The sequence below is a fragment of the Sciurus carolinensis genome, chromosome 5 (genome assembly GCF_902686445.1).
Source record: "Sciurus carolinensis chromosome 5, mSciCar1.2, whole genome shotgun sequence".
In the NCBI taxonomy this organism is placed as follows: domain Eukaryota; kingdom Metazoa; phylum Chordata; class Mammalia; order Rodentia; family Sciuridae; genus Sciurus; species Sciurus carolinensis.
Genome location: NC_062217.1, coordinates 141,136,086 through 141,159,388, shown reverse-complemented (window position 1 = coordinate 141,159,388; position 23,303 = coordinate 141,136,086). Strand labels below are relative to the sequence as shown.

Sequence of the window (23,303 nt, the reverse complement as noted above, 5' to 3'; positions counted from 1 at the left end):
TTACAATGTTTTAGGCTGATATTCTTTTTTTTTTTTTTATTTTATTTTTTTAGTTTTATTTTATTCATTTATTGATATGTGGTGCTTCACACATGGTAGGCAAGTACTCTACCACTGAGCCACAACCCAGGCCTCAGCCAATATTCTTGAAAGCAGAAACCCTGCTTATCATTCAGGGTTGCCCGTCACAGTTTAGGAGTTAGGGTTAGGGTTAGGGTTAGACAGGGAAAACTTCAAGATAAAGGAAATATTTAACATGAGATAATTCCCTAAGTAGACATATAAAAAGAACAGCATCTATAGAGGCATATATAACAGACTTTTAGAGCTGAAAATTACTTACTTCCGTCCACTTGTCTGCCAATAATGAAGTGGGCTTAAAAGGGTGAGTGACTCAGATAGGCCTCAGAGTTAGGGCTAGAGCAGTAATTATTCTCAAACTGGGGCAGTTTTGCTGTCCAGGGGACAACCAGCAACGTGCTAGTTGATGATCACAGCTGGGCAGGGGCACTATGAGCATTTAGTGGGTAGAGGCCAGGGGTGCTGCTGAATGTGACAAAGCACAGGATAGCTCCTCACAGGGAAAAAAACAAAAACAAACAAACAAACAACAACAACAACAAAAACAACAAAAACTAATGGGTTCAAAATGTCAGTAGTGCCAAGGTTGAGAACACTGGTCCAACCCCAGGCCAGGCCTCTTTCCACTTCTACATTGTCTCAGCACGCTACAAGGTTCATGCTAAGATTTATTTACTGCTGATAGAGGTTTAGGTCATTTTGACTTTAGCAGAAGCAAATCAGTACATGTTCAACTGTGCAAGGTCATTATCTTGATCAGAGTTAGGCCATGAATCACGCAACTGTGAGGAATAAAGTCACATTCGTTTCCATGTCTTTCAAGGAGAGTATCTCATTGAGACATTTGACAACAGCCAGATGACTTTTTAAAACATAGACTTTTCACGCTTCCTTCTTCTTTAAAGCTAAATTAGCCAAACCCATGACTCTTTTATTTTATTTTTGTGGTGCCTCGTTACTGCTAGGCAAGTGCTCCACCACTGAGCTATGTCCTCAAAGTGACTGTTCTATTCTAATACCATAGAAATATTCTAAAAGCATAGAAAGCAATTCTCAGCTCTCCGTGGGGCCAAGGGAGAGATATTAGGGCTCTCACTTTGTGTTGGAGGAATAGCTTTGTCTGGTGGCAATGGAGCAAGGTATGGACCACTGTCCTCAATATGTCAGGGGAATAACAATTCAACCAAGGAGAAAAAATTACTCTAAACAATATACTGAGTGAACAGACTCATCTAAAAAATACTCAAAATTGACTAGTAGATCTAATTTCTGTATTGACTTGAAAAGGATGAAAAATTCACTTTCATTTCTCTGGAGACAATTTTTTTCTTTTCTGCTGCTAACCACAGACTGTGCTTATAATATTAGAAGAGACAAGAATCTGTCATAGTTGTTGAGCATCGTGTGTAGCGCTCTGTATGAGAACATGCACTCTTCCAAGAAATCGTAAGAAATGATCTACATTGCTGGATAAATGGAGTGAAATAGCTCCATAGCAATTTCCTGGTTTGTGCAATAAAATAGATCTCTTCAGAGAAAGTGAAATCACTTAATATTGTGGAGTCACTGATGCATGTGATTGGGTTACGGACTCCAGTTCTACAATCTAGACCTCCTTTTGAGGTCTGAGTTGGAGAGAAGAAAGTGGATATATATTTGTCACTTCAGAAACATTCTGTGCCCGTGTTGGCATCAACTTTCACTTCCTGATTTTTTTAAAGAAACTGTACAAATTTTAAGATAAGTTATTTCTCCACAAAATGAAACTTTCCTGATTATTAATTTTGCCCCAAAGCCCAGAGTGACATAAAAATACTCAACTACAGTTTTCCTCACCCTAGATTTTTTTTTTTTTTTTTTTTTGGAGAATCTCTTCTATCACTTTAATGGCTTGATATTCATTTTCTGTTTTAATGCTAATGGTTTTCTGTTCTATCACATTTACATTGTATTAGTCATTGCAAAGGTAGCAAGGTCTAAGTAACATGAAAACACTCTTACTATTCCTTTTTTCCTTTTTCAGCATCCACAACTGAGATGAAAGCACACCCCTGGGCTCTCTTGCTTTCCACAAAGCGAACTTCTTCAACTCCCCTATTTTCATTCATGTTTCGGGTTACATCCTCCCCGTCACATACAATCTTCCATGGGTTACAATTTTACAGTTGACCAGTTCCCTGGGGATGTGTTCTGTCCATTTTTAAGTCATGTGCCTTACTATAAAAATGTTTCAGATCTTCTTCCTTAATTATTCTTTCCTTCACTCAGTAAATATCATTTAAGTAGCTGCCATGTCCCAAGCTCTGGGTTACAGTAGTGGACAAAACAGGAACAACCCAAACTTCTAGGGAGCTTCACTCTAGTGAGGGACACACAGGGTGCTTCTCTGTTGCAGTCGGTGCAGTGGAGACAGGTGGGCCAGTAGCAGAGACTTGGTCTAACCCAGGCAGAGAGAACAGTGCCCACTTCTGAATCATATTGCTGCTCCACCATTCAGCTACGGTGGGGTAACAAGTTATCCCCATCAGTGATCCACCAACCTTTTCTCAAAGTAGACACTCTGAAGGTCTATGGGGACGTGGCGGAGGGGAGCTGGGGACATACGTTTTCACAGTGGGCAAAGTTCTGTGTCCTTTTAATTTCCCATGACAGAGGAATACCTTCCCATCTTACTGAGTTTTGTCCTGGATTCTGGCTGTATTTGTCTTTCCTGCTGGTCCATCTACCTCGGTCGTGACGGTTGGAATTTCATAGGCATTATAGTTAGACTCTTGAGCTGACTACTTGTTATGGTGGCAGATATGTCATGTTTACTTCAAAAATACCTGGTCACATCTCATTATGATTTGATTTAAATGATAACAATGAACAGCAGAGGGTTGGGGAGTGATCCCACGAGACAATGGATGCAAGCCCCCTACTTACACTACTGTGTGCTTTTGATGTTCCCCTGCAGATTAATTGGCACAGCAACCGTCTCCCTGAAGGACCTGTCTGGAGACCAGAGCAGATCGCTACCCTACAAACTCATTTCCCTGCTAAACGAAAAGGGACAAGACACGGGGGTGAGCATTCCCTCTTGCTGTTGTTAAGTTTATTTTCTGATCGCAGCCTCTCTAAATTGGTACATACTGTCTGAAGCGCAATCAGAATTCAATTGTGCTTTTAAAAAATCAGCTTCATGTGACTACTAACAAGCGTCCATAGAGCTACCTCACTCAGCCCGAAACCTCTCACTGCTTCATTTTCCGATCAATGTATTTTGCTTGAGAGCCTGGGCAAATGTAAAAATTGGTATGTACTAAGAGAGGGTATCCCTGTAGGCAAGAATACAGGTTAGGCTTCTCAGCATCCATGAGAGAGAGTCAATTGTGCTGTTCTGGTCTCTGAAATAACCAGTTTGCTATGGATCAATGTTCTGATCATGAAACATCGATTCAAAATGTCATCTATCATCACTCTACCCCAAACCTAGCTGAGAGAAATGATACTGAGGAAAGATGGTCTGCCAGGGATTTTCCTGACTTCTTATTTTTTAGAACATGGAAGAAAGTCCATGTAAAACTCTAAAAATGGCAGAACCAATGTGATTGAATGGAGAAGGGAATGTAAAGGCCCTGGAGCGCTGCCCCTGGATCCTCTCACCCCTGCTGGGGTCCCTAGAGCACCTCTGGGCATCCAGAAGCTACTTGGACCCCAGCAGGAAAACAAGTGAGTCAGCAGATGAGCCATTTGTGTGCTCTTCTGGGTTTTGATTCCTTGGACTAAGTTTAGCAACAGAGCCCCTCAGTGATCCCTGTGGCCTTGGTCTTGGTAACAGATAGCCACAAGATTCTGCTCTTACAATTCCCCGCTCCCGGTGCTGGGGGTCAAAACCAAGGCCACACGCACGCAGGGCAAGAAACCACTGAGCTCTCTCCCCAGCCTTTTGATTTTATTTTGAGACAGCATCTTGCCCAGGCTGGCATCCACCTCCTGAGCTGTAGGATCACAGGCAGCACTGAGCCCCGCTTCTTATGATTCTTTATTTGCTATGGGACTGTGGACATGCATATTTATTAATCTCAGTGTCTCCTAGATCAATAGTTCTTTTTTATTTTTTTGGTATGAGGGATTGAACCCTGTGGTGCTTAATCACTGAGCCACATCCTTAGCCCTTTTTAATATTTTATTTAGAGACAGGGTCTCACTAAGTTGTTTTAGGTCTCACTAAATTGCTGAGGCTGGCTTTGAATTTTTGATCCTCCTGCCTCAGCCTCCTGAGTCCCTGGCATTACAGGTGTGTGCCACTGTGTCTGACTCTCTAGATAAATTGTTTAAGTCACTCACCAAATATGCTGATCCATGAGGGAATATTCACTGATAAGTAGTCACACAAAAAAAGAGTAATGCAATGTGTGTGTGTGTGTTAGAGACCACCAGATGTAGCAAAAGTAACAAATTAATGTTTGAATGCTCATTTAAATTTTTATGCCAAATAAACAATGATTTTTTTTCTTTTTAGTGTATGTCCTATATTTTATCTGGTAGCGTAATGTGTGTGTGTGTGTGTGGTGTGTCTTTGTGTGTTCATGAGCATGCACACATCATCCTTATTGCAAAGGACTTCCTTTATTCTGAGGTTTCTCTTTCCCTGTTTTGGATATTAAAATGTCTTTCTTTTATGAAATGACTGTGACAGTAAATGGTAATTGTGGGCACATGTTTGGCAAAATAAAAATTAGCAATCCTGTGTTGATTTCTCCTAGAAAAATTTTATTTTTAAATTTTGTAGATTCATGAAATATAAACATATAATAAACTCTACTCTAAAATAGAATTTTGTCTAAGATTTTTATGAACAGGAATAACTTTATCTCCTGTATGGACCTAATATGTTTCCTTCTTTCTAGTAATGAGAGTTATACAGAATTTTGTTTTCCTTTTTTTCTTTGACTCGTAGGCATTTTGGGATCATGGTTTATGTGAGAGAGATGACAATTATGTTTAACTTTATAATTTGCATATTTGTTTCCTCTACTCAGACTAGTCTTCCCTTTTTGATCCTATTTTATGAATCACATTGTTATATGCATTTTGTTAGACCCTTAAAATTCTTTATTAGACAAAAATGTGAAAATAAATCTCAGCAATTGATACCCATATAAGTCAACAAGCAACAAATGAATTAGGCATTAAAAATGAGCGTCCTCAATTGTAGGTCTGTAAGCAGAGGCCATGTCCCCTGTAAGATGGAGCCTAATTCCAAGTTCATACTTGCTTGTTACAACTTGACTCCAGGTAGTGACATTGCCTCTTAGGAATGATACACTTGGCACCCTTTAAGAGGTAGCTCCTTTCCCATTCCACCTTGGCTCACATGTGGGAAAACAGGAGTAGACCTGCATGTGGCGTCACTGTTCTCCCTGTCTAGTCTGACTTTCCTACTTCCCTGCTCATCCCTTCTTGGAGTTTTACTCCTGCTGGGCTGACTGGCATCAAATCAGTAATGTTCTGATGCCCCGCACTGATTCTGTGACGAATTATTTCTATGCAGGCCACCATTGACTTGGTGATCGGCTATGATCCACCTTCAGCTCCACATCCAAGTGACCCAAGTGGAACCAGCATGCCAGGCACAGGAGGTAAGCTGTTTCTTCTGAGGGCCAGGTCACTCCAAGAGAAATCTGCTAAGACACACAAGTATTATTACACTGTCTGCAGCTTCCTGCCCAGCAGATGGGGGCTCTGTACGGCAGGTGGAGCTGCCTGAATTGGGACATTGCAATTGTCTGTGAATTGCCCTTCAAGGTGGAGGGGAAAGGTGAAACGGTCCTTTGTAAACAACTTCACCACAAACCCGCCCAGCGCACACCTGGACTGCAGAACAATGTCCCAAGCATGGTGTTTCCTCGGGTTTGTGGGTCCCATTCCAGACTGTGTTCCAGGTTGTGGGGTTCATGGAGTGGCCTCTCTGCTCTCTTCTATGTGTCTTCTTGCTTCCCCAAAAGTGTGACCACTGGACTGTGCTCTTGGGGACCAGTCTCGTAGTCAGCTGGCACCCTTGGACTTGGGGTCTCTTTCTCTGTCTCCCTTGTCCCTGATCCCCTCCCACCCTCAAACAACAGTCTCTTGGTCTTTTAGCCAATTGCTTCTCTTCAGAACAACCCTCCTCTTATTCTCCTTGATCCTGACATGGGTTGTCAGTCATTGGGGCCATCAGATCCTATAACTCAGGGCAGTGTTGAGTTAGGCTGTCAAGGGAAGGATTTAGGCCTCAGTTAGAGGGAGGATCTACATGACAATATTTCAAGACCAGAATTGTAGTCTGCCTAGCATGCTGGAGGCTGGAGACCCTGAATTCCATCCCCAGCACTGCACAAGAAAAAAAAATGTTTTACAAAGCAGAACTTGACCTCCTTTAGTGTTTTCTAGTGTGATGTGATGCAAAAAATGTCAACTTCTGCCCTGAGATGTGTTACCGAATTCCTGTTCAGTTACCCCAACCTCGACATGTGCCCCAGGAAGAGGGACCCCTTATTCCAACACACTCAACTTGAAGTCCTCCCTCAGGAGGAAGTGCTATCATTTGTTCCTGCTCCTGTCTTCTTGTTTCTCTGGCTTCTGAACTCTGCTCTCTGGCCACCTGTGTGGCCCCCGCCCAGTGCCTGAAGTGTCACCTGTCCTTCCTGCCCTGTGGCATCTCTGCCCCTTTCCTCCCTGACCTCTTATCCTATCTCAGCCTCATCTCAACTGCTGCCCTGCTTGAGCATCCATTATGAATGTTTCAGCCCATTTCTTGGAAAAGTAGTTTGAGTTTCCAGTGTGGGTGAGCTGGCCTCCTCCTGCTTGCTGCAGGTCAGGGCTGACAAGAGCCCAGTGTATCAGCAATACACTCCCCGTGTTGCCTTCCGTCTAGTGGCACCTTGAACATGCCACTTGGTTCTTGGAGTCACTATCCTTCAAGAGTCCTGTGGTGACTCAAGAATGTCTGATTCCTCTGCATCCATAGCAGGAATGACAAATAAAACAGAGGAGACAGGTTCAGCTGCCCAGCATACCATCAGATATGGAACTGAGGGCTCCCAGCCTTCTCCTTCCCACCCTCTCTGCCGATGACTGTTGTCACCAACATTTGCATCTGCCTGGGAAGGAGAAGTAGGAACTTTCTGGCCCTCTCGAGGCAGCCCGTGGTTGGGCTATCTGAAGTAGCCTCTGATTGGGAAAATCCTACCCTAGACCCTGAGTGCTAGTTTCCTCTGGCTGCTGTAACAAACACCACAAACCGGGAGGTTTAAAGAATGTAGGTGTCTTCTCCTGCTGTTCTGAAGATTAGAAGTTTGAAAGAAAGGTTTCAGCAGGACTGGTTCTATCCAGAGACTGACAGAAAATCTGTTCCAAGTCTCTGTCCTACCTTCTGGTGGTTCTTTGGCGTTTCTTGGCTTAAAAATGTGCCCCTCCAATCCCGGCTTCTGTTGTGACATGTTGTTCTCTCTGCCTGTGTCTGGGTGCAAATTTTCCGCTTCTTAGAAGAACAACAGTGTTAGAAATATTGGGGTGCCGCAAGAAATCAGACACGTACTGAAGAGTTCCTCAGCAAGGCAAGTGTGACTTCTGCAGAAGGGTGTGCTACCGAAAACATCTGGCAAGCAAGCACACTAGGCGGGAAGTCTGCCCAGTTCTTATCCCTAATGCAGCACTGCCCCCCACTCTGCTGGGAGTTTGGGGTTACAATCTATGCGATTGACTAATTTAAAATTGGGGAGGGCAAGGGGAAGGACTATGGTTATGACTGGATCACTAAGGCATGGTGGCATTATGACTGGAAGACAGGACAAAGGGAGATATGTTGGGGGGTTCCAAAATGGCTACATTTTGTTAGAAATAAGAAGTGCTACACGAAATCAAACACGTGCTCAAAAGTGTGTGGGCAAGCCAAACCTTCACGTCTGCCAGAAGGGCCCGTTAAACAAGCGCGCCTGGGTGGGCAGTCCGCCAACATTTATCCCTAAGGAGACGTTGCCCCTCACTCCTCATAGGAAGAGCTTGGGGTTACAGTCTATGGGATTAGCTAATTCGAGAATTAGGGTGGGCAAAAGGGAAGGGCTACAATTGATCCAGTTAAGGCTAAATACTCGATTTGAAAATGAACCCCCAGACTTTCTGTTTCCCACAATTTAATCCAAATAGTTTTGTAATTTAAAAATAGTTCCGTCTAACTACACACAGTTAAATTTAGGTTTTAGATTACAGAAAACACATTTTTTGTTACGTATTAGGAAACTCAGACTATAGGCTTAACATTGCCAGAAAAAAAGAATATTAATCTTACAATAGACACTAGATTAGGGTCAACCTGAGCCAGTATGACCTCATCTAAGAAAGTTTTTTTCAGAATAATTCATCATATTCTGAGGTTCTGGATGGGTATGAATTTGGAGGCAGGGGAATAGTATTCAGCCAAGTACACTGGGAGGTAAAATATTAGTTTCATTATGTCTATTCCATTTTAAGAGCCAAAATGTTTAATGTGTTCCTTTGTGCTACCCTTTCAGCAAGCCTTTCAATAAAAAGAGTAGACTTACAGAGCTTGGTGCCATATGTTTTTAGTATATATGGAGTTAAAAAAAAAAAGTGGGTTGCTGTGTTTCTTGAATACTGTCACTACATAGGGAAGTGCAGGGGGTGACCAGTGCTTTAGGACACAGCTCCTACCCTCCAGGCACTCTGAGTCAGATTTCATGACAAGACTCTTTTTTATCTTGGAGATATAACATCATAGATAAAAGGAAGGGCTCTGGGATCAGCCTGGCCTTGGTTGGATCCTGTGTCCATTGTTAATTAGCCATGGAACCTGGGGTAAGTCACTTGACCTCTCTGAATCTCAGCTTTCCTTACTGGAAAGCAAGAATGGTAGTAGCATATACATTATAAAGTTATAAGGATTAAATGAAAGACTGCATATGAAGGATTTAGTCCAGTGCCTGGCACACAATAATGGCTACATTCATGATAGCTACTATTATTATTATTACTATTATTACAGAAACAATTGTAGTGACTTATAATCATAGCTCACTTGGGTAGCACAGTTTGTATGACATTCAAATTATTTCCTTTGCAAAGTAGAGCTTCTAGAAAAGAATGACTTTGTTTGACTCAGAGTCAGATTGAGATGACCAAATGCTTTTGCTGTAAAAATATTTTTAAAAATGTTTTGTCCCAGTGGAGCAGAAAGTTTTTTGACAACATGCAATTTGTTTAAGCTACTCAGAAGATGGGGAGAGAGATCCTGTCTTCTTAGATTAAGTCATGAGCCCAAACCCAGAAACTCAAGTGCTGCAAACTTAAGATTTCCCTGGAGCAAATTTCTGCCTTCTTAGATATGAGCAAAGCACCAACTCTTGAACTTTTAACCCCAATGCAAGGAAAATCCTTGTCACCCAAGGCTCCCTTTGCCAGAGGCTCCTCTTCCTCACAGCTTGGCATAATGTCAACTTGGACACCTAACTTCCTAGCAGCCCTGTGGACTGAGAAAGTCTGCCCGCGTCCTGGAAGCTGACCCCTGGCCGGCTCAGCAACAGGCCTCTGGACCAGTGCACCTAAGGTCTTCCTCAGAAGCTCTTGGAATCCTGGACTGAAATGGAAATGAATCCTCACTGGGCTTTCTTGCATTTGGATATCAAAAAACACTGCTGCAAATGAGCTAGCTAGATCTGCAGGGCAATTTGATTTTTTAAGTGTTAAGATGACAAACTGAAATTGCTTGATTTAAAAAGAGCAAACAGGGTTCTTTGATCCAGAAGGGCTGTTGTTCTATAAAATGAACATTCACCAAGTCTGGGTCAAGGGTGACATTTGGGCTTCATGTTCAGGCTAAAAGAAATTTTCTTTGAACCTACCTCAAGTCTCCATGCTAAGGGGAGACAAAGGAAGAAAGGAAGTAAAGAAGAAAACAATCTAGGGGAAGATAAAACCACCAAACATGAGACACAGAAGTAAAGCAAGACAACCATACCTCTTACTGTTGCATACCTTAATGCCATAAACAGGACAACTGGCCCCATATTAGTTTTTTACCCTTTAATCAACTCTTAAAAATGAATAAATATATAATTAAATAAATAAATTTAACCACTTTGTATAAAAGTAATGCCCGCTTCCTCTAACTTATGTAGATACTTTCAAATTTTTGAAATTTTAGTTGTTTATCATTATTTGAATACAAAAGAAATATCTACTTGTTAAAATGTTAAGCATCACAGGAAAGACAGTACGACACAGAAGGGGAAATTTCTTATAATCCCATCCTCCTGAGATAACCACTGTTGGAAACTACTGGTGTCGATTTTAAGTACCACCATTTAAAACGTGACTCCCGCAAAGGAGAATGTGAAATATTAATAATAGAACACAGAAGTAAAGATTTTCTGGAAAATTGACCATTGCAAGTTAAATAAACTATATGACCATAGACTGAGGAATTGAACACTTCGTGGATTTGTTTAATGAATGCTTTCTTTAAAGTCCTTATATCAAGCTGGCAGAAGGTACAGAGTCTGGGCCACTGGGGGTTGACCGAAAGTGTATCATGTCAAAGATGTCCCTTTCATTGACCAGCTTGGAGACTGATGTCATGACAGAGAGGTGGCTGACCCAGATTCTGAGAACCTGTTACCATGGTGACTTGATTCATCATCCATCAGTCAGCTTGACTGGAGCCTACCTCCCTGTAGCTGAAATGAACTATTTTTGAAATCTCACATCTATTTTTGAAGAACCATCTGTTAAATTTGTGCTTTGTCCCACTCTAGGAATGCAAAAATTCATTCATAGCTGACATCCTTGCTTCAGATTTATTTCTTTCCATGAACAAAATTCTTTTACTTGAAACTACATTTGATCCAGTTTAGAAAACACTGACACCTGTTTATGCCCCATGCAGAGGTGAGAAAGGCATTGGTTGGCCACCAAGGAGCTTGTAGTCAAAAGATAAAATATTAACATAAACAGCAATAGCCGGAACTAAATATAGTAAATTCCTCTGAAGAAGACAGAGCAATTTATTGTATATTTACCTGGTTCACATTGTATTGCCCAGATTCAGGCAGAGCTCATGGGGTAACGTTCCCCAGACTGGCTCACAGTCTTGCTTCATCAAAGGCAGATGCTTCTAGGTGGCCCCATAAGCCTGAGTTTACATCACTGCATTGTAGAGGCTCTTCTGTGGTATCTTTGCATAGTCTATATATTAGAATCATGCCAGAAGATTCTTGGGGCACATCTAGTGCTTTTTGCCCAAGAATTGAGGTGAGGAGATAAAATGAATTGCTTTTAGTAAGACACGTTTATTTATATAACTTCTAACATTTTAGAAACTCTCAAAAGTTATAATTCCACATTCCAGATGAGTCCACATGCTATCTCCAAAACAATACATGCTTTCTTGCTTCAAAACTAACTCCTGTTCTGTGTTGTACTTTTCAGCTTACACTGAAGGTAATGTTGTACCAGCCCTTTGTTCTAGTTCATAGCGACCTGATTATGCAATGTTCAACATAGTAAAAATTCTGCATCAATCAGTACCACCGCCCAACAAGACCTGATCATGAGAAGGAAAACTCTCCTGATACTACAGGCAGAGAAAGGCATTCTAGGACTTTAGCAAAACAGTATGGCCATGGAATATAAATACTGACTGAAACAAAACAAAACAAAACAGAAAATATTCTAGAAAGGTCTCTCTATTTAGTAATGGAAAGGAATAGGTGGGACAGTGGAGAATGTTTGGATAAAGGGGTCTATTGGTAGGGGTGGGGGCTCTGTATTCCAAACCAGGAGGAAGACTGTGGTGACTAGGCAAACAGTCCTCCCTGCCACCATTCCTAAGAGCTGCCATCACTGGGAACCTCTAGTAGGTTCCCTTCCCTGGCAAGGTCTAGACAGATGGGGGAGAGGGGAGCAAGAAGGGGATGGCCTGCAGATCTGGCAGGGACTGATAGCCCACTCTCTTCTGCTTGGTAGGGGAAGTGCTACAGGAGAAGAGTTTGGGAGCCTGGGAGAGGGAGAAGGCAAATTTGAGGACGCCAAGGGCAAACATGACTTTAGCATAACAGCTGCCAACTCTTCAGCACTGAGTGGGCAAACAAAGTGTGTCACTGTCACAAATGACTGCACACAGGGACAGCTTTCGGGAATACTGCTGTAGAACTTCTGAAAAGAAGACAGTACATCTCAGGAATTATGAAGACGTGTTTTGTTAAGTTGCTGGAGTTTTGATGGAGAGCCTTCTTAAATGTTAAGTGAAGCATTATTGTGATTAAGTAAGGGTCACATGGGGGTTACTGACATTTAGGAAGAGGACAGATCAGTGTTGGCTGTGTGACCCAGTGACATCATGATTTTGGGGGAGGCAGGATAGCATTTGTACAAGGGAATTGTGGAGAGCTTGTCACAGCTAGAGAGGGACTGTGAGGACCCTGAACCATGGTGAGTCAGCAGATCTGAGTTTGAGGCTTGGTCCTACTATCAAGCTGTCACTTAATCTCTCTGAACCTCAAATTCCTTAGTTATAATATCAGGAGATTGGATTAAATGACAAGTAGGCTTTTCTCCAGCGTTGGTCTACAAAAATGGCCTGATGAAAGCCAAAGTTCACGTAGGCAGATGAGGTGATGGAAGCTCCCATAGTGGTTACCTCATTCCAAACGCTGGGACAGCAGTCTGGTTTTGTTCCAGTAGGCCAAATCCAAGAGCAAAGTCTTTCAGGAATTAAATGAACACATACTGTGGAGAGTTGGATAAAGAGGAGACTTGAGACCAGACCATTCAATTTCCTGATGCCATAGCCTTTGGTGACCTTGGCAAGAGTAGTTTTAATGGAGTGGTGAGGTGAAGACCTAACCACAGTGGGCTGGAGAGAGAATCTGAGGAGAGGAAGTGGAAAATGGGAGAAAACATTCTGAGCTGTTGGCTAGTAAGAGAGGTGGGTAAATGGCAGTGACTATAGGGGGCGCTGTGCAGTCAAGGCAATTTTGCAGGTAAGCAGCACCAGGGGATAGGAGGGAGTTTTAAGTGATATTTCAGCATGTTTGTATTTTGATGGGAATAATCCATTAGAAATGGTGAAATTGGTGAGTGGATACAGAGGCTGGTGTTGTGAAAACCTTGAATAGCAAGAGGAGACAAGATCTGCACACACATGGATGGTTGGCCTCAAGTCAGGGAGCATAGATATGTCAAGGATGGTAGCAGGAGAGAAGGCAGATGGATGTAGGTACTGGATTGGGAGCTGGAAAAATGTGGAAAGTATAAGTAACCCACAAAAACCACACCGGACACAGGAAATTACATAAGGGAGTTTATTAAGCAAACAAAGCATCTCCCTGCAGGGTAAGAGAGAAAATGAGAGGAAAAGAGAAAGGGCGTGTGCTAGAGAGTGGAAAAGCGAGGGGGAGAGAGAAAGCAAGAGAAAAGATCGCGGGAAGCTATCCTTAAGCAGTTGAATTCCGCAGGGCTAACAGGGGACCAATAACGGAGAGGGATATTTGCAAGCTGACTGATGAACCAATAGCAAGCTAGGATGTTCACAGACTGACAAGTAGTTGGGAGGTGGGGAAACAGCTGCAGCGGAAAGGGTGGGGAGAGCAGCTTTCAGACTGACAAGCTAGGTTGTGATGCAACCTAAAGGGCGGGGGAGCAGTTTTGTATTACAGAAAGTCTCATCTGACTGTATCTCAATGAAATAAGAAGCAAGGTCTTTGGCAGATAATGAGGCTAAAGAGAAGCTTAAATAAGAAAATTAAAGTGGGAGTTGGGAAAGCTGAAGTGATTGGACCGTTTTGGTTAATTACTAGTTATCTCAGATCAGGATCTGGCAAAGCTTTGAAATAGATCCTTGGAAATGTGGTAGGATGGTCAGGTAGCCCTCCGAGTCCACCTTAGGTTTGTGATCACAAAATTAAAGTGAAACCCAACAGTAAGTGTATGTCCTTCTCAGCCAAGTTCAGCTGCCAGTGGTGGAGAAAGTGCAGGATCAAATGAACATGTGAGAACAGGGCAGTGACAGAGGGAAAGCGATTGAGGGGTCGAGGGGAGCGATCTCAGTGTCGGACCATGGGCTCTCACGTGGGCTCCGAGAAAAGTGAAGACATGAAGGAGCCGGGGGCAGGGAAGGTCATGTGGTCAGTAGATTGGAGCAGTGTGGTTGGAACAGTAGAGCAAAAGGAAAAGATTAGAAAGGTTCAGAAGATGGCCTCTCTAGGGGGTTGAAAAGTGTTCCTTGAAAATCATGTCTATGTGGAACTTCAGAATATAACCTCATTTGGAAATAGAGACTTTGCATATGTAATAAGTAAGATGAGGTCAGCCGGGTAAGGTAGTGACTGCCTATGGTGACTTGTGAGGCTGAGGCAGGAGGCTCATTAATTGGAAGCCAGCCTCAGCAGTTTAGCAAGGCCCTAAGCAACTTAGCGACACCCTCTTTCAAAGTAAAAAGAAGGGTTGGGGATGTAGTTCAGTGGTAAAGTGCCCCTGGGTTCAAAAGATGAGGCCATAACTGGATTAGGGCAGGCCATAATCCAATGACTGGTGCCCTTATGAGAGGAGGTGAGGAGACAAAGACACAGAGGGAAGAAAAGTCATGTGACCAGAGGCAGCAATTGGAGTGATATGCCTGTAAACTGAGTCATGCAAAGAATCGGCAGGAGCTCAGGAAGGAGAGTCCTGACCAACACCTTGAGTTTGGACTTCTAGATTTTGGAACTGTCAGGGAATAAATTTCTATTGTTTTAAGACACTCAGTTTGCAGTACTTTGTTAGACTGTCCTCAGAAGCAATTACAACCAGCAACTTCTTTTTTGGTCAGTGGTTCCCAGCCTAGTGTTGCCTTCTGGTCACGAGAGACTCATTCTTTGTAGATCCACTTGGCTGTGATCAGATTCATGCCTGATCTCATGAACTGGGCATGCCAGAGCAGAGTCTAATGTTTGGTAATGAAACAGATTATCCTGAAGGGTGTGTTTGGGCAACCTTAGGGCCTCCTCATTCTGTGTGGGACACTTATTGCAGCATTGTTTAATCCTGTGTAGCTTCCCTTGCATAAAGAGATTTCCTGCCCAAATATCCCTCTACTGTGAGGCAGAGATTCTGTCTGTTGTCAAGGCTTAGGCTGATTCACTCTGATCCATCTCTTCAGCCTGAAATCTGAATAGCAGAAGGTGTTTCCAGAAGCAATGGGCTCTTCATTACCCACAGTCTATTTCTAGAGCATCCATCTGGAGCTTAATGAGTGCATGTCCAGAGTCCAGTCCTGCCCTATTTTTCTCCTGTTTGCTTCCATAATCAACCACCAACCCCAAGTGAAACAATTCACAGCAAGGAGGAAGTTCCACTTGGGTTCAGGATAGTCAAAGGAAGTTAGTCTCAGTTGTCTGGAGGAACCTGAAAGCCATCTACTTTGACCATTGCTCAGTCTGGAATAGGTTCACAGAAGGGGTGCTGACCCTCGGTGCTCCCCTGAGACTGAGTGAGCACCCTTCAGCTCTTTCAGTTCTCTTTCCTGAGAACTGTGCAGTAGTTTTGCCAAACTGTTGAACTCCAGAAGGCCTGTGCCAGGTCAGATCTACCCGCTGCCCTCCATTCCCACCTCTCAAGCCCCTTCCATGTACCAAGATTTGGGTAAGGCCTGGGGGAACTTGTGAAAAGAAGGAAAGGTCAAGTTCCTGCTTTCGAAGAGTGCACGAGAAAGGGGAAGTTGTGTGGGCTAGTAAGTAGTTACAAGACTCTGAGGTGACGACCAGAAAGAGCAAAGTGCAATGGGACAGAGAGGGTGTGAGGTGGGCAAGGCCTACTGCAAGACAGCTCATCTCATCTGAGACTCGAGGGAGGAAGGGAGCTTGCCTGTGGAGGAAGGATGTTCTGAGAACTTGGATCCAGGCAGCAGGCAATCCCTTTTGAAGCCTCTTCAAGAATAAGGAAAAATGAGGGGCCTCGCTAGGTTATCTTGCAGAGGGCAAAGGGAGCTATTCCCCATCTTTGACTTCTGTGGGTCTCCCTGATATCCTGACAAGGATGTTGGGGCATTAGAAGACCAGCACCTCCCTTACCAGCAGCCTGGGTTTAAACCAAGTTTTAAACCAGTGAAGCAGGTCAAAGACTTGATCCTAGGTTTAGCTCAGCTCCCAATAACCTACCACAGACAAGCACTTCAGCTTTCTAAACCCCGCTTTTTCTATCTGTAAAATGGGATAAGGGGTCTGTTGGACCGAGGATCTCTAGGGTCCCTTCTTATCTGACATCCTGTGGGGTTATGGAGCCCTGAAGGAAGTGTGAAGTGGAGATCCAGAGAGTGTCAAGTCAAGAAACAGTGGGCAGAAGAAGGGATCACATGCATTGGTCAGGAAACAGAAAGAGGGGTCCATGGAAGACCAAGAGGAGTCAGAGGAATGAGGGGAGAGCCACGGTGATCCAAAAACACATCCGTGGCCCTGTGCCCAGCACCCTGAAAGACCAAGCATGAGAACACAGAGCAGGCCCTGAGCTTAGCAAAAAGAGGTCACAGCTGACCTTTGGAGAACAGGAGCAGGTGAAGACGAGCTCAGCAAGAATGAGCATACGGAGGCGCAGAGGGCTCACCCCGGCTCAGTGCTATAGCAGCACATTTGGGAGGCCTCTTTCCTCCTCTGGTCGCCTCCTTTTCCTCTGCACTCCTTTGCCCCCACTCTGTGCTGCTCACTGACTGCTCCAGCTCCCCCGAATCCCCACACTGAGGCTTCCCAGGAAGTGTTGTGTGCAAATCAAGAGGAGAAAGGGAGAACACCACGACCACCTTAGTCTGCTTGGGAAGAAAATGAGGTGGATATGGCCTCTGCCATGAGGGTAGGAGGGCATTTGTGAATTAGGAAGCTCAGTTGGAAATGAGCCAGGGCAGCTCATCAGCCAATATCTGGAGGAAGACCCACCACACCAGGAAGGGTGGAAGTCTTTCTTTGCAAGTTCCAGTTTTCCACTGAATTTCTTTATCTCTTTGTGTCCCCCTGACCTCAAGCTGGCTCCTAAAATGAGAAACCAGTGATTCCTTGTAGGTTCACCCTCCTCTCCCTTATGTTTGGGATCCCTGGTTTTCTCTTGGTCTCTTTGAAGGCACTCAAATGAGTGCCCTCATACACCTTGAGCACATTTTCCTAAAGAAACTGTCTCTGAACCCCAAGTCAGTGTCACCAAGAGTATCTCCTTGTGCTACCTCAGAGACACTGAAAACCTAACAGCAGGCAAAGTGCTCCATGTCTAGGAAACTAGAGTGTTCAGACATTTCCAGGCCAAGGATTAACTGGATTCTCTTCTGTTATTTCAGGAGAAGAGGAAGAAGACACAGGTGATGAAGACAGGTTGAATGGTATGGTCAGGGCCCCGGGACCCCGGGCACCAGGCGGGACGGTTTCAGAAGCCCAGCTTGCTCGGAGACTCACCAAAGGAAAGAATAGCCGGCGGATGCTGTCCAACAAGCCACAGGACTTCCAGGTAGAAATAGCCCGGGTGCTCTGCATCCTCGTTCTGTCACCCCATGGCCCATGTGTCAGCAATTGCAATGGTGCTGTGATGGACCTATTTCTATGGGCAGTGACTCTTCTGGTAAAAAGGAATGTCAGCGCCAGGCACAGTGACACATATCTATGAAACCCAGCTACTCAGGAGGCTGAGGCAGGAGGATCACAAATTCAAGGCCAGCCTGGCAACTTAACAGGACCCTGTCTCGAAATAAAATAAAAGGGACTGGAGGTGTAACTCAGTGGTAGAGTGCTTGCCTATCATGTCAAGCCCCTGGGTTCAATCCCCAGCAATGCAAAAAAAAAAAAAAATAAATAAATAAATAAATAAATAAATAAATAAATAAATAATAAATAAAATAAGTAGGAGGATGTCAGGGTGTGAATCCAATAAGTACTGCCCATCTTCTGCATGCAGGAGTAGGCTTAATCAAGCCAGATGAGGTTCTTTCTAGGAATAAAACTAGAACTTTCCTTCCCTTTGGAGGTAGGCAAGAGCTAATCGTGGAATAGAAACACACAGATATTGATATTATGTTTTACATAGCTCCGACCACTGCTTCAGACTGAGAGCTCTGGAGTAAGGAGTATGTCACCAGGGCTCAGGAAGACGGGATAAGGGGCTGGAGTCTGAGCAGTGACTCAGCTCCTTCTCACCTTTCCCAGGCCAGCTCAGAACCATTTCAACCTCCCAAACTGCTCTGGACTTCTGCTGTCCAACCCCAGTTCCCATCTTGGGAATGATCCAGGGAGGCCCCCTCCCAGCATGTGAGCACCAGGACGTTACCAAGCTATCCTGGCCTGTTTTCAGTCACCCTTATGGGCCAAAGGGCAGAAGCAACCCCAGAGGATTCTTCTACACCACACACTGGGGAAGGATCAGTAACAATACCCCTTCTGTGCTGCAGATCCGAGTCAGAGTGATTGAGGGTCGCCAGTTAAGTGGCAATAACATAAGGCCTGTGGTCAAAGTTCACATCTGTGGCCAGACACACCGAACAAGAATCAAGAGAGGGAACAATCCATTTTTTGATGAGGTAAGTGGGCAGAGAATGCATGTACCTGCTCGGTGAGCATGTCCTGTTGATGTGCCTCTTTCTGTCTCCCACCATCTCTGCCTTATCCACGGGAGGGGGCTGTGGACATGTGAGCAGACAACGGGTGAAGACAAGGCAGAGGTCTTGTTAGACCTACAGTGTTAAGAACCACCTGGCCATGGTATCACCTGGTGGGCTGCATCATTGGTTCTCAGAGCAGCCCGGATCTTTCTGATGTTTTACAGCAGTTTCACCTCAATGATAGATGTGATGTCACCTACACCTACCTTTGTTTTCTTTTTGTTACAGAATGTCTCTGAGGGATGACTTTGTGTGACTAAATAATCCAATTTTTTTAAGAAGTGTCAAAACTTCCTTGGCTATAAAAATATGTTAAAACAATTATGAGCAGATCCCACTAAATCCAAGTCCCCCACCAACATTTAAACATGCTTTCTGTTGTCTTGACAGTTATTTTTCTACAATGTCCACATAACCCCTTCTGAATTGATGGATGAGATCATCAGCATCCGGGTAAGGGGCACAGGGAGGGGGAGAGAGCAGCTCACTAACTGCCAGGCGAAGGCCGTCATCTTTCCACCACTCTTCTTTCTTCCAGGTTTACAATTCCCATTCTTTGCGGGCAGATTGTCTGATGGGGGAATTTAAGGTGAGTGACAACAGGAGTCTTCTTCACTCAACTTACATGAAGATGACAATTTTCATAATAGTGATTCTGACTCTCATCCAGGTCTGGATACCTATCCTGGTGACATCCTAGGGTTATGTACAGGGGATGATCCTTGCTGAGGGCTCCCTGGGCCGGGTCTACTTCTAAAGTGTAACACTGATCCGCGCCCCAAAGCAAGAGGCTCTGAAGCTGCCACTTCAGGCCCCTGCCAGCCTTCTGTCTGTGGATAGTAGTGAATCCACAGCTACAAAGGGAAGGAGAACTTGACCCTGGCAAGTAGCCCACCATCTCGCTCCCAGAGCCCTGTCTATAAAACCAGTTAGTTGTCATAAATCTCAAGTGTAGAAGGAAAGCCAAACTGGCCAAGAGAATCAGCATGATTGCCAACTAACTCTTGCTGGAATTAAAAGACAAATAGCCTTGGTTGGCTCCTTCTCAGCAACTCTACAGGGAATATACTGCCTCTCGAAGGAAGAAACTATGGTCACTAAAGTCCTACAGGATGATACGGGTCAGGTAGATCTGTGTTCATACCCTGTCTGACACCAAGTACACACACTTCATGGGGGAACTTGCTGATCATTAGTTTCTTTATCAGTAAAATGGGATCATTGTGAAGATTAAATGATTTGTACACGTAAAGCACCTAGCACAGCACCTGGCACATCGGAGTGCCTATTTGATGATTATATTAATATCAGCTTTAGCATTAGCTGAAGGAGGAGAACTGGGCAGGAAGCTGGGCTAGGTCAATTCCTGTAGGGTGATTACTGATCCCAGTTTGCCTGGGACTATCAGTGCTAAACTAGGAAAGACTCAGACACACTGGGACACATTCTTCACCCTACTTTCATGGTCCTTCTAGCTCTAAGATAAGCTTATTTGTTCAATAACACGTTGTTGATCGAGGGTCTTCTTTGTGCCACACATCAGGCATGGGGGATGCAAAGAGGGTGAGATAGAAAACTTGGGTCTCAAGGAAATTTAAGCCTAGTCAAGAGCATTGCATTTAAATATGATATTAATGGTTTCTTTAAAGTGATTAGATAATTTTACAATCTACTTAAATGATTTTAAATATTTTTCCCCAGATCGATGTTGGATTTGTTTATGATGAACCTGGTAAGTAATGTTCTCCCCTTCAATCTGAAGTCTCAAATTCATTCTTCCTAACTCTGAAGGAGATTCTAGAAATCAAGAAGATTTTAGAGATCAAGGAATCAAAGCCAAAGGAATTTTTTCTTATTGGGGAAGGATGTTTACTGGAAATGAATAACAGTAACTTAGTGTGGATGTCTTTTTTTTTTTGTCTTAATGTTCGTAAATAGGTAATTTCTATGTTTTGTGAGGATATCTTGATCTTATCAAGATCAAATTATCAAACCAGTTAAGAAGGGGGTGAGGACAGGGGTAGAGAGATCACAGAACAGAGAACATTGGCATGCCGGTTTGTCTGGGGAACTTGTGCCCTGATGAAGCTTCCAAGGAAATGCTTCTAAAAGACAAAATCACAGACCCACCAGCATCTCTTTAGAGTATTCCTGTCCTTCTGCTTCTTTGTTTTAGGTCATGCTGTCATGAGAAAATGGCTTCTTCTCAATGACCCTGAAGACACCAGCTCAGGTGCTAAAGGCTACATGAAAGTCAGCATGTTCGTCCTGGGAACTGGAGATGAACCTCCCGTGAGTCCCTAACTTCTCTGCCTTTTACTCTTTTCATGAAAAAGAAGATCAAAGTTACCTTTAGTCGGTCATCCTCCCACTTTGATTCCTCCATTCTTGAGAAGCTGGTCTTTCCTTCACGGTAGATTATCATTCTAGCTCACTTAGTCCCCTGCCTGGTGTCTGTGAGTGAGTGTTTAACTCAGGAAAGACATGTGCGTTCGCACAGTGTTCTTGCATGATTAGAAAGGCTGGTTTTTATCTACAGAGTATGACTTACTTGCAAAATCAAGCAATGCTACCTAAAGGGATTGCAATGATTCTGGGAAAATGGGCAGCAACCTGAGGAATAGTAAGTGCCAGAGAATTTGAAGCCTGTGTGCATGTGCAAACACACACACACACACACACACACACACACACACACTTTACTATCCAGTACTCATAAGACAACAAAAATCACACACACCTATAAGCATTGGTTTTATAAAACAGCTTATAGATTGAAGGAAAACTGATGCCTCAGATCTTAAGCCCCAAACATAGGAAATCCTAACGGAAATTCTGTTTGGGTTCATTTTGTAAGCATCAGTTTGGCTTTTTAGAAGTGCTGCTGTTCTGTATGTGTAATTTAATCATGTACTTCCAACAGCCTGAGAAACAAGATCGTGATAACGACAGTGATGATGTGGAGAGCAATTTGTTACTCCCTGCTGGCATTGCCCTTCGGTGGGTGACCTTCCTGCTGAAAATCTACCGAGCCGAGGATATCCCCCAGAGTATGTATGGATTTAATCTTTTCCCCAGTCTATCAGTTATGTGCATAATGAGATATGTTAAAATCGTACCCTGAATACTGATTGGTATTCCCTACTGCAGGTTTTTCTTCTGAAAGGCCTTCAAGGGCTTATTTTCATTGATCTGGCCCCGTTAAAATTCTCCTGAGCAGGCTCCTGGGGCAGCCAGTGCTGATACATGGTCCTTGTTGAGTACCTGCCTTTGGCCCATTCTGCTCTATCCTTTCTTCCTTCGATGTTCTGTCTTCTTCTCCTAGAGAATACTAAAGAGAGGTGAGCAGTTAGCACTTCTAACCCCTTTTACCTCAAAGGAAAACGTGAAATTTTATAATCAAGGAAGTGTGTTTGCTATTTGGAGCGTTCAAAATAGCTGAGCAAAGGGTGGTTAAGTCCCAGTAACCAGAAGTCTGTTCCTATTATATTATGACATGTTTAGAGAGACTGGACACATTTAATAGAATGGTGTACAGTGATTTCACTTAGGAAGACCAGTTCAGCCTCCCTGTCACTGCTGACAGCCAGCACCCTACCTGCCTTGCCCAGCCTGTTTTCTGCTGGGCTCAGGGATATGGGACCCTTTTCCAAGTTCACTGGAGGCAGAACCCACTGGATCAACCATGGATCTTTTTTCCTGGAAAGCCTTTTCCCTTTTTTAAGATCCTAGAATGCCCCCCATACCTTCTTTCCCTCAAAAATGTCTTGAAATAAAGTAAATCAAGCTTCACATTCTACTTCCTAGTCTGATCTGTTCAGCTGATCTCTGTGCTTTTTGAGTTTGTTAAACAGAGAGATCTGTTAGCAGTTGATTTGATGTGCTACAACTATGTTACTTATGCTTATGGGGAATCATCTTGAATTTCTCTACAAAGTCAGAACTGGACCTATATAATTTTGACCTAAAGCACCTTTTCCAAACTTAAGCACCAGGCCTAAGTTTGAGAATTGCCTCTTACTCAGTCTGACTGCACTTTTAAAAATTCAACTTTCTTCTTCAATACATTATCAGTTCTCAACATCATAATTTGTAGGTTTATTTTTCAAGGTGCTCCTGTAGACTTTGAAAACTGCAGGGCGAAGATATTTTCTCCCTCTCTCAAGTAGGACAAAGGGGATTTCTGCCATGAGTGCTTGCCACCTCAGGGAACAGTTCTTATTGTACCCGTTTTCCCGTATAGAAGAAATTTTTAAATTTTCCTGAATACTTTTTATTCTTTTAAGAGAATCGAATTTAATTTCTGCTGTGTGACATGTTCCTTTCCAGTGGATGATGCCTTCTCACAGACGGTAAAGGAAATATTTGGTGGCACTGCAGATAAGAAAAACCTTGTGGACCCTTTTGTAGAAGTTTCCTTTGCTGGGAAAAAGGTTGGTCTGTGATCCTCTCAGAATAAACATTTAAAGTATGGTGCTTTCCTTGAAGCGAATTCCTGCTTATTCTTTGTTCAAATACCCCCCTGATGAGTGGGCTGGTCTGCAGGAACACAGATAATCTGAATCAGAACACACCAGAA

The 23,303-nt window shown here is 43.6% G+C and overlaps 1 protein-coding gene across 4 annotated transcripts in view; it reads left to right on the top strand.

Moving 5' to 3' along the window:
- The window catches only part of Myof (myoferlin), a 150,488-nt gene that overhangs the window by 39,060 nt on the left and 88,125 nt on the right, over positions 1-23,303 (top strand). For all 4 annotated transcript variants that reach the window (XM_047552796.1, XM_047552794.1, XM_047552795.1 and 1 more), the window contains exons 4-13: positions 3,038-3,146; positions 5,618-5,705; positions 17,414-17,580; positions 18,515-18,643; positions 19,115-19,177; positions 19,263-19,313; positions 20,426-20,456; positions 20,901-21,016; positions 21,648-21,774; positions 23,054-23,157. In XM_047552796.1, the coding sequence (XP_047408752.1) occupies positions 3,038-3,146; positions 5,618-5,705; positions 17,414-17,580; positions 18,515-18,643; positions 19,115-19,177; positions 19,263-19,313; positions 20,426-20,456; positions 20,901-21,016; positions 21,648-21,774; positions 23,054-23,157 (985 nt within the window). The remainder of the gene's footprint in view (positions 1-3,037; positions 3,147-5,617; positions 5,706-17,413; positions 17,581-18,514; positions 18,644-19,114; positions 19,178-19,262; positions 19,314-20,425; positions 20,457-20,900; positions 21,017-21,647; positions 21,775-23,053; positions 23,158-23,303) is intronic.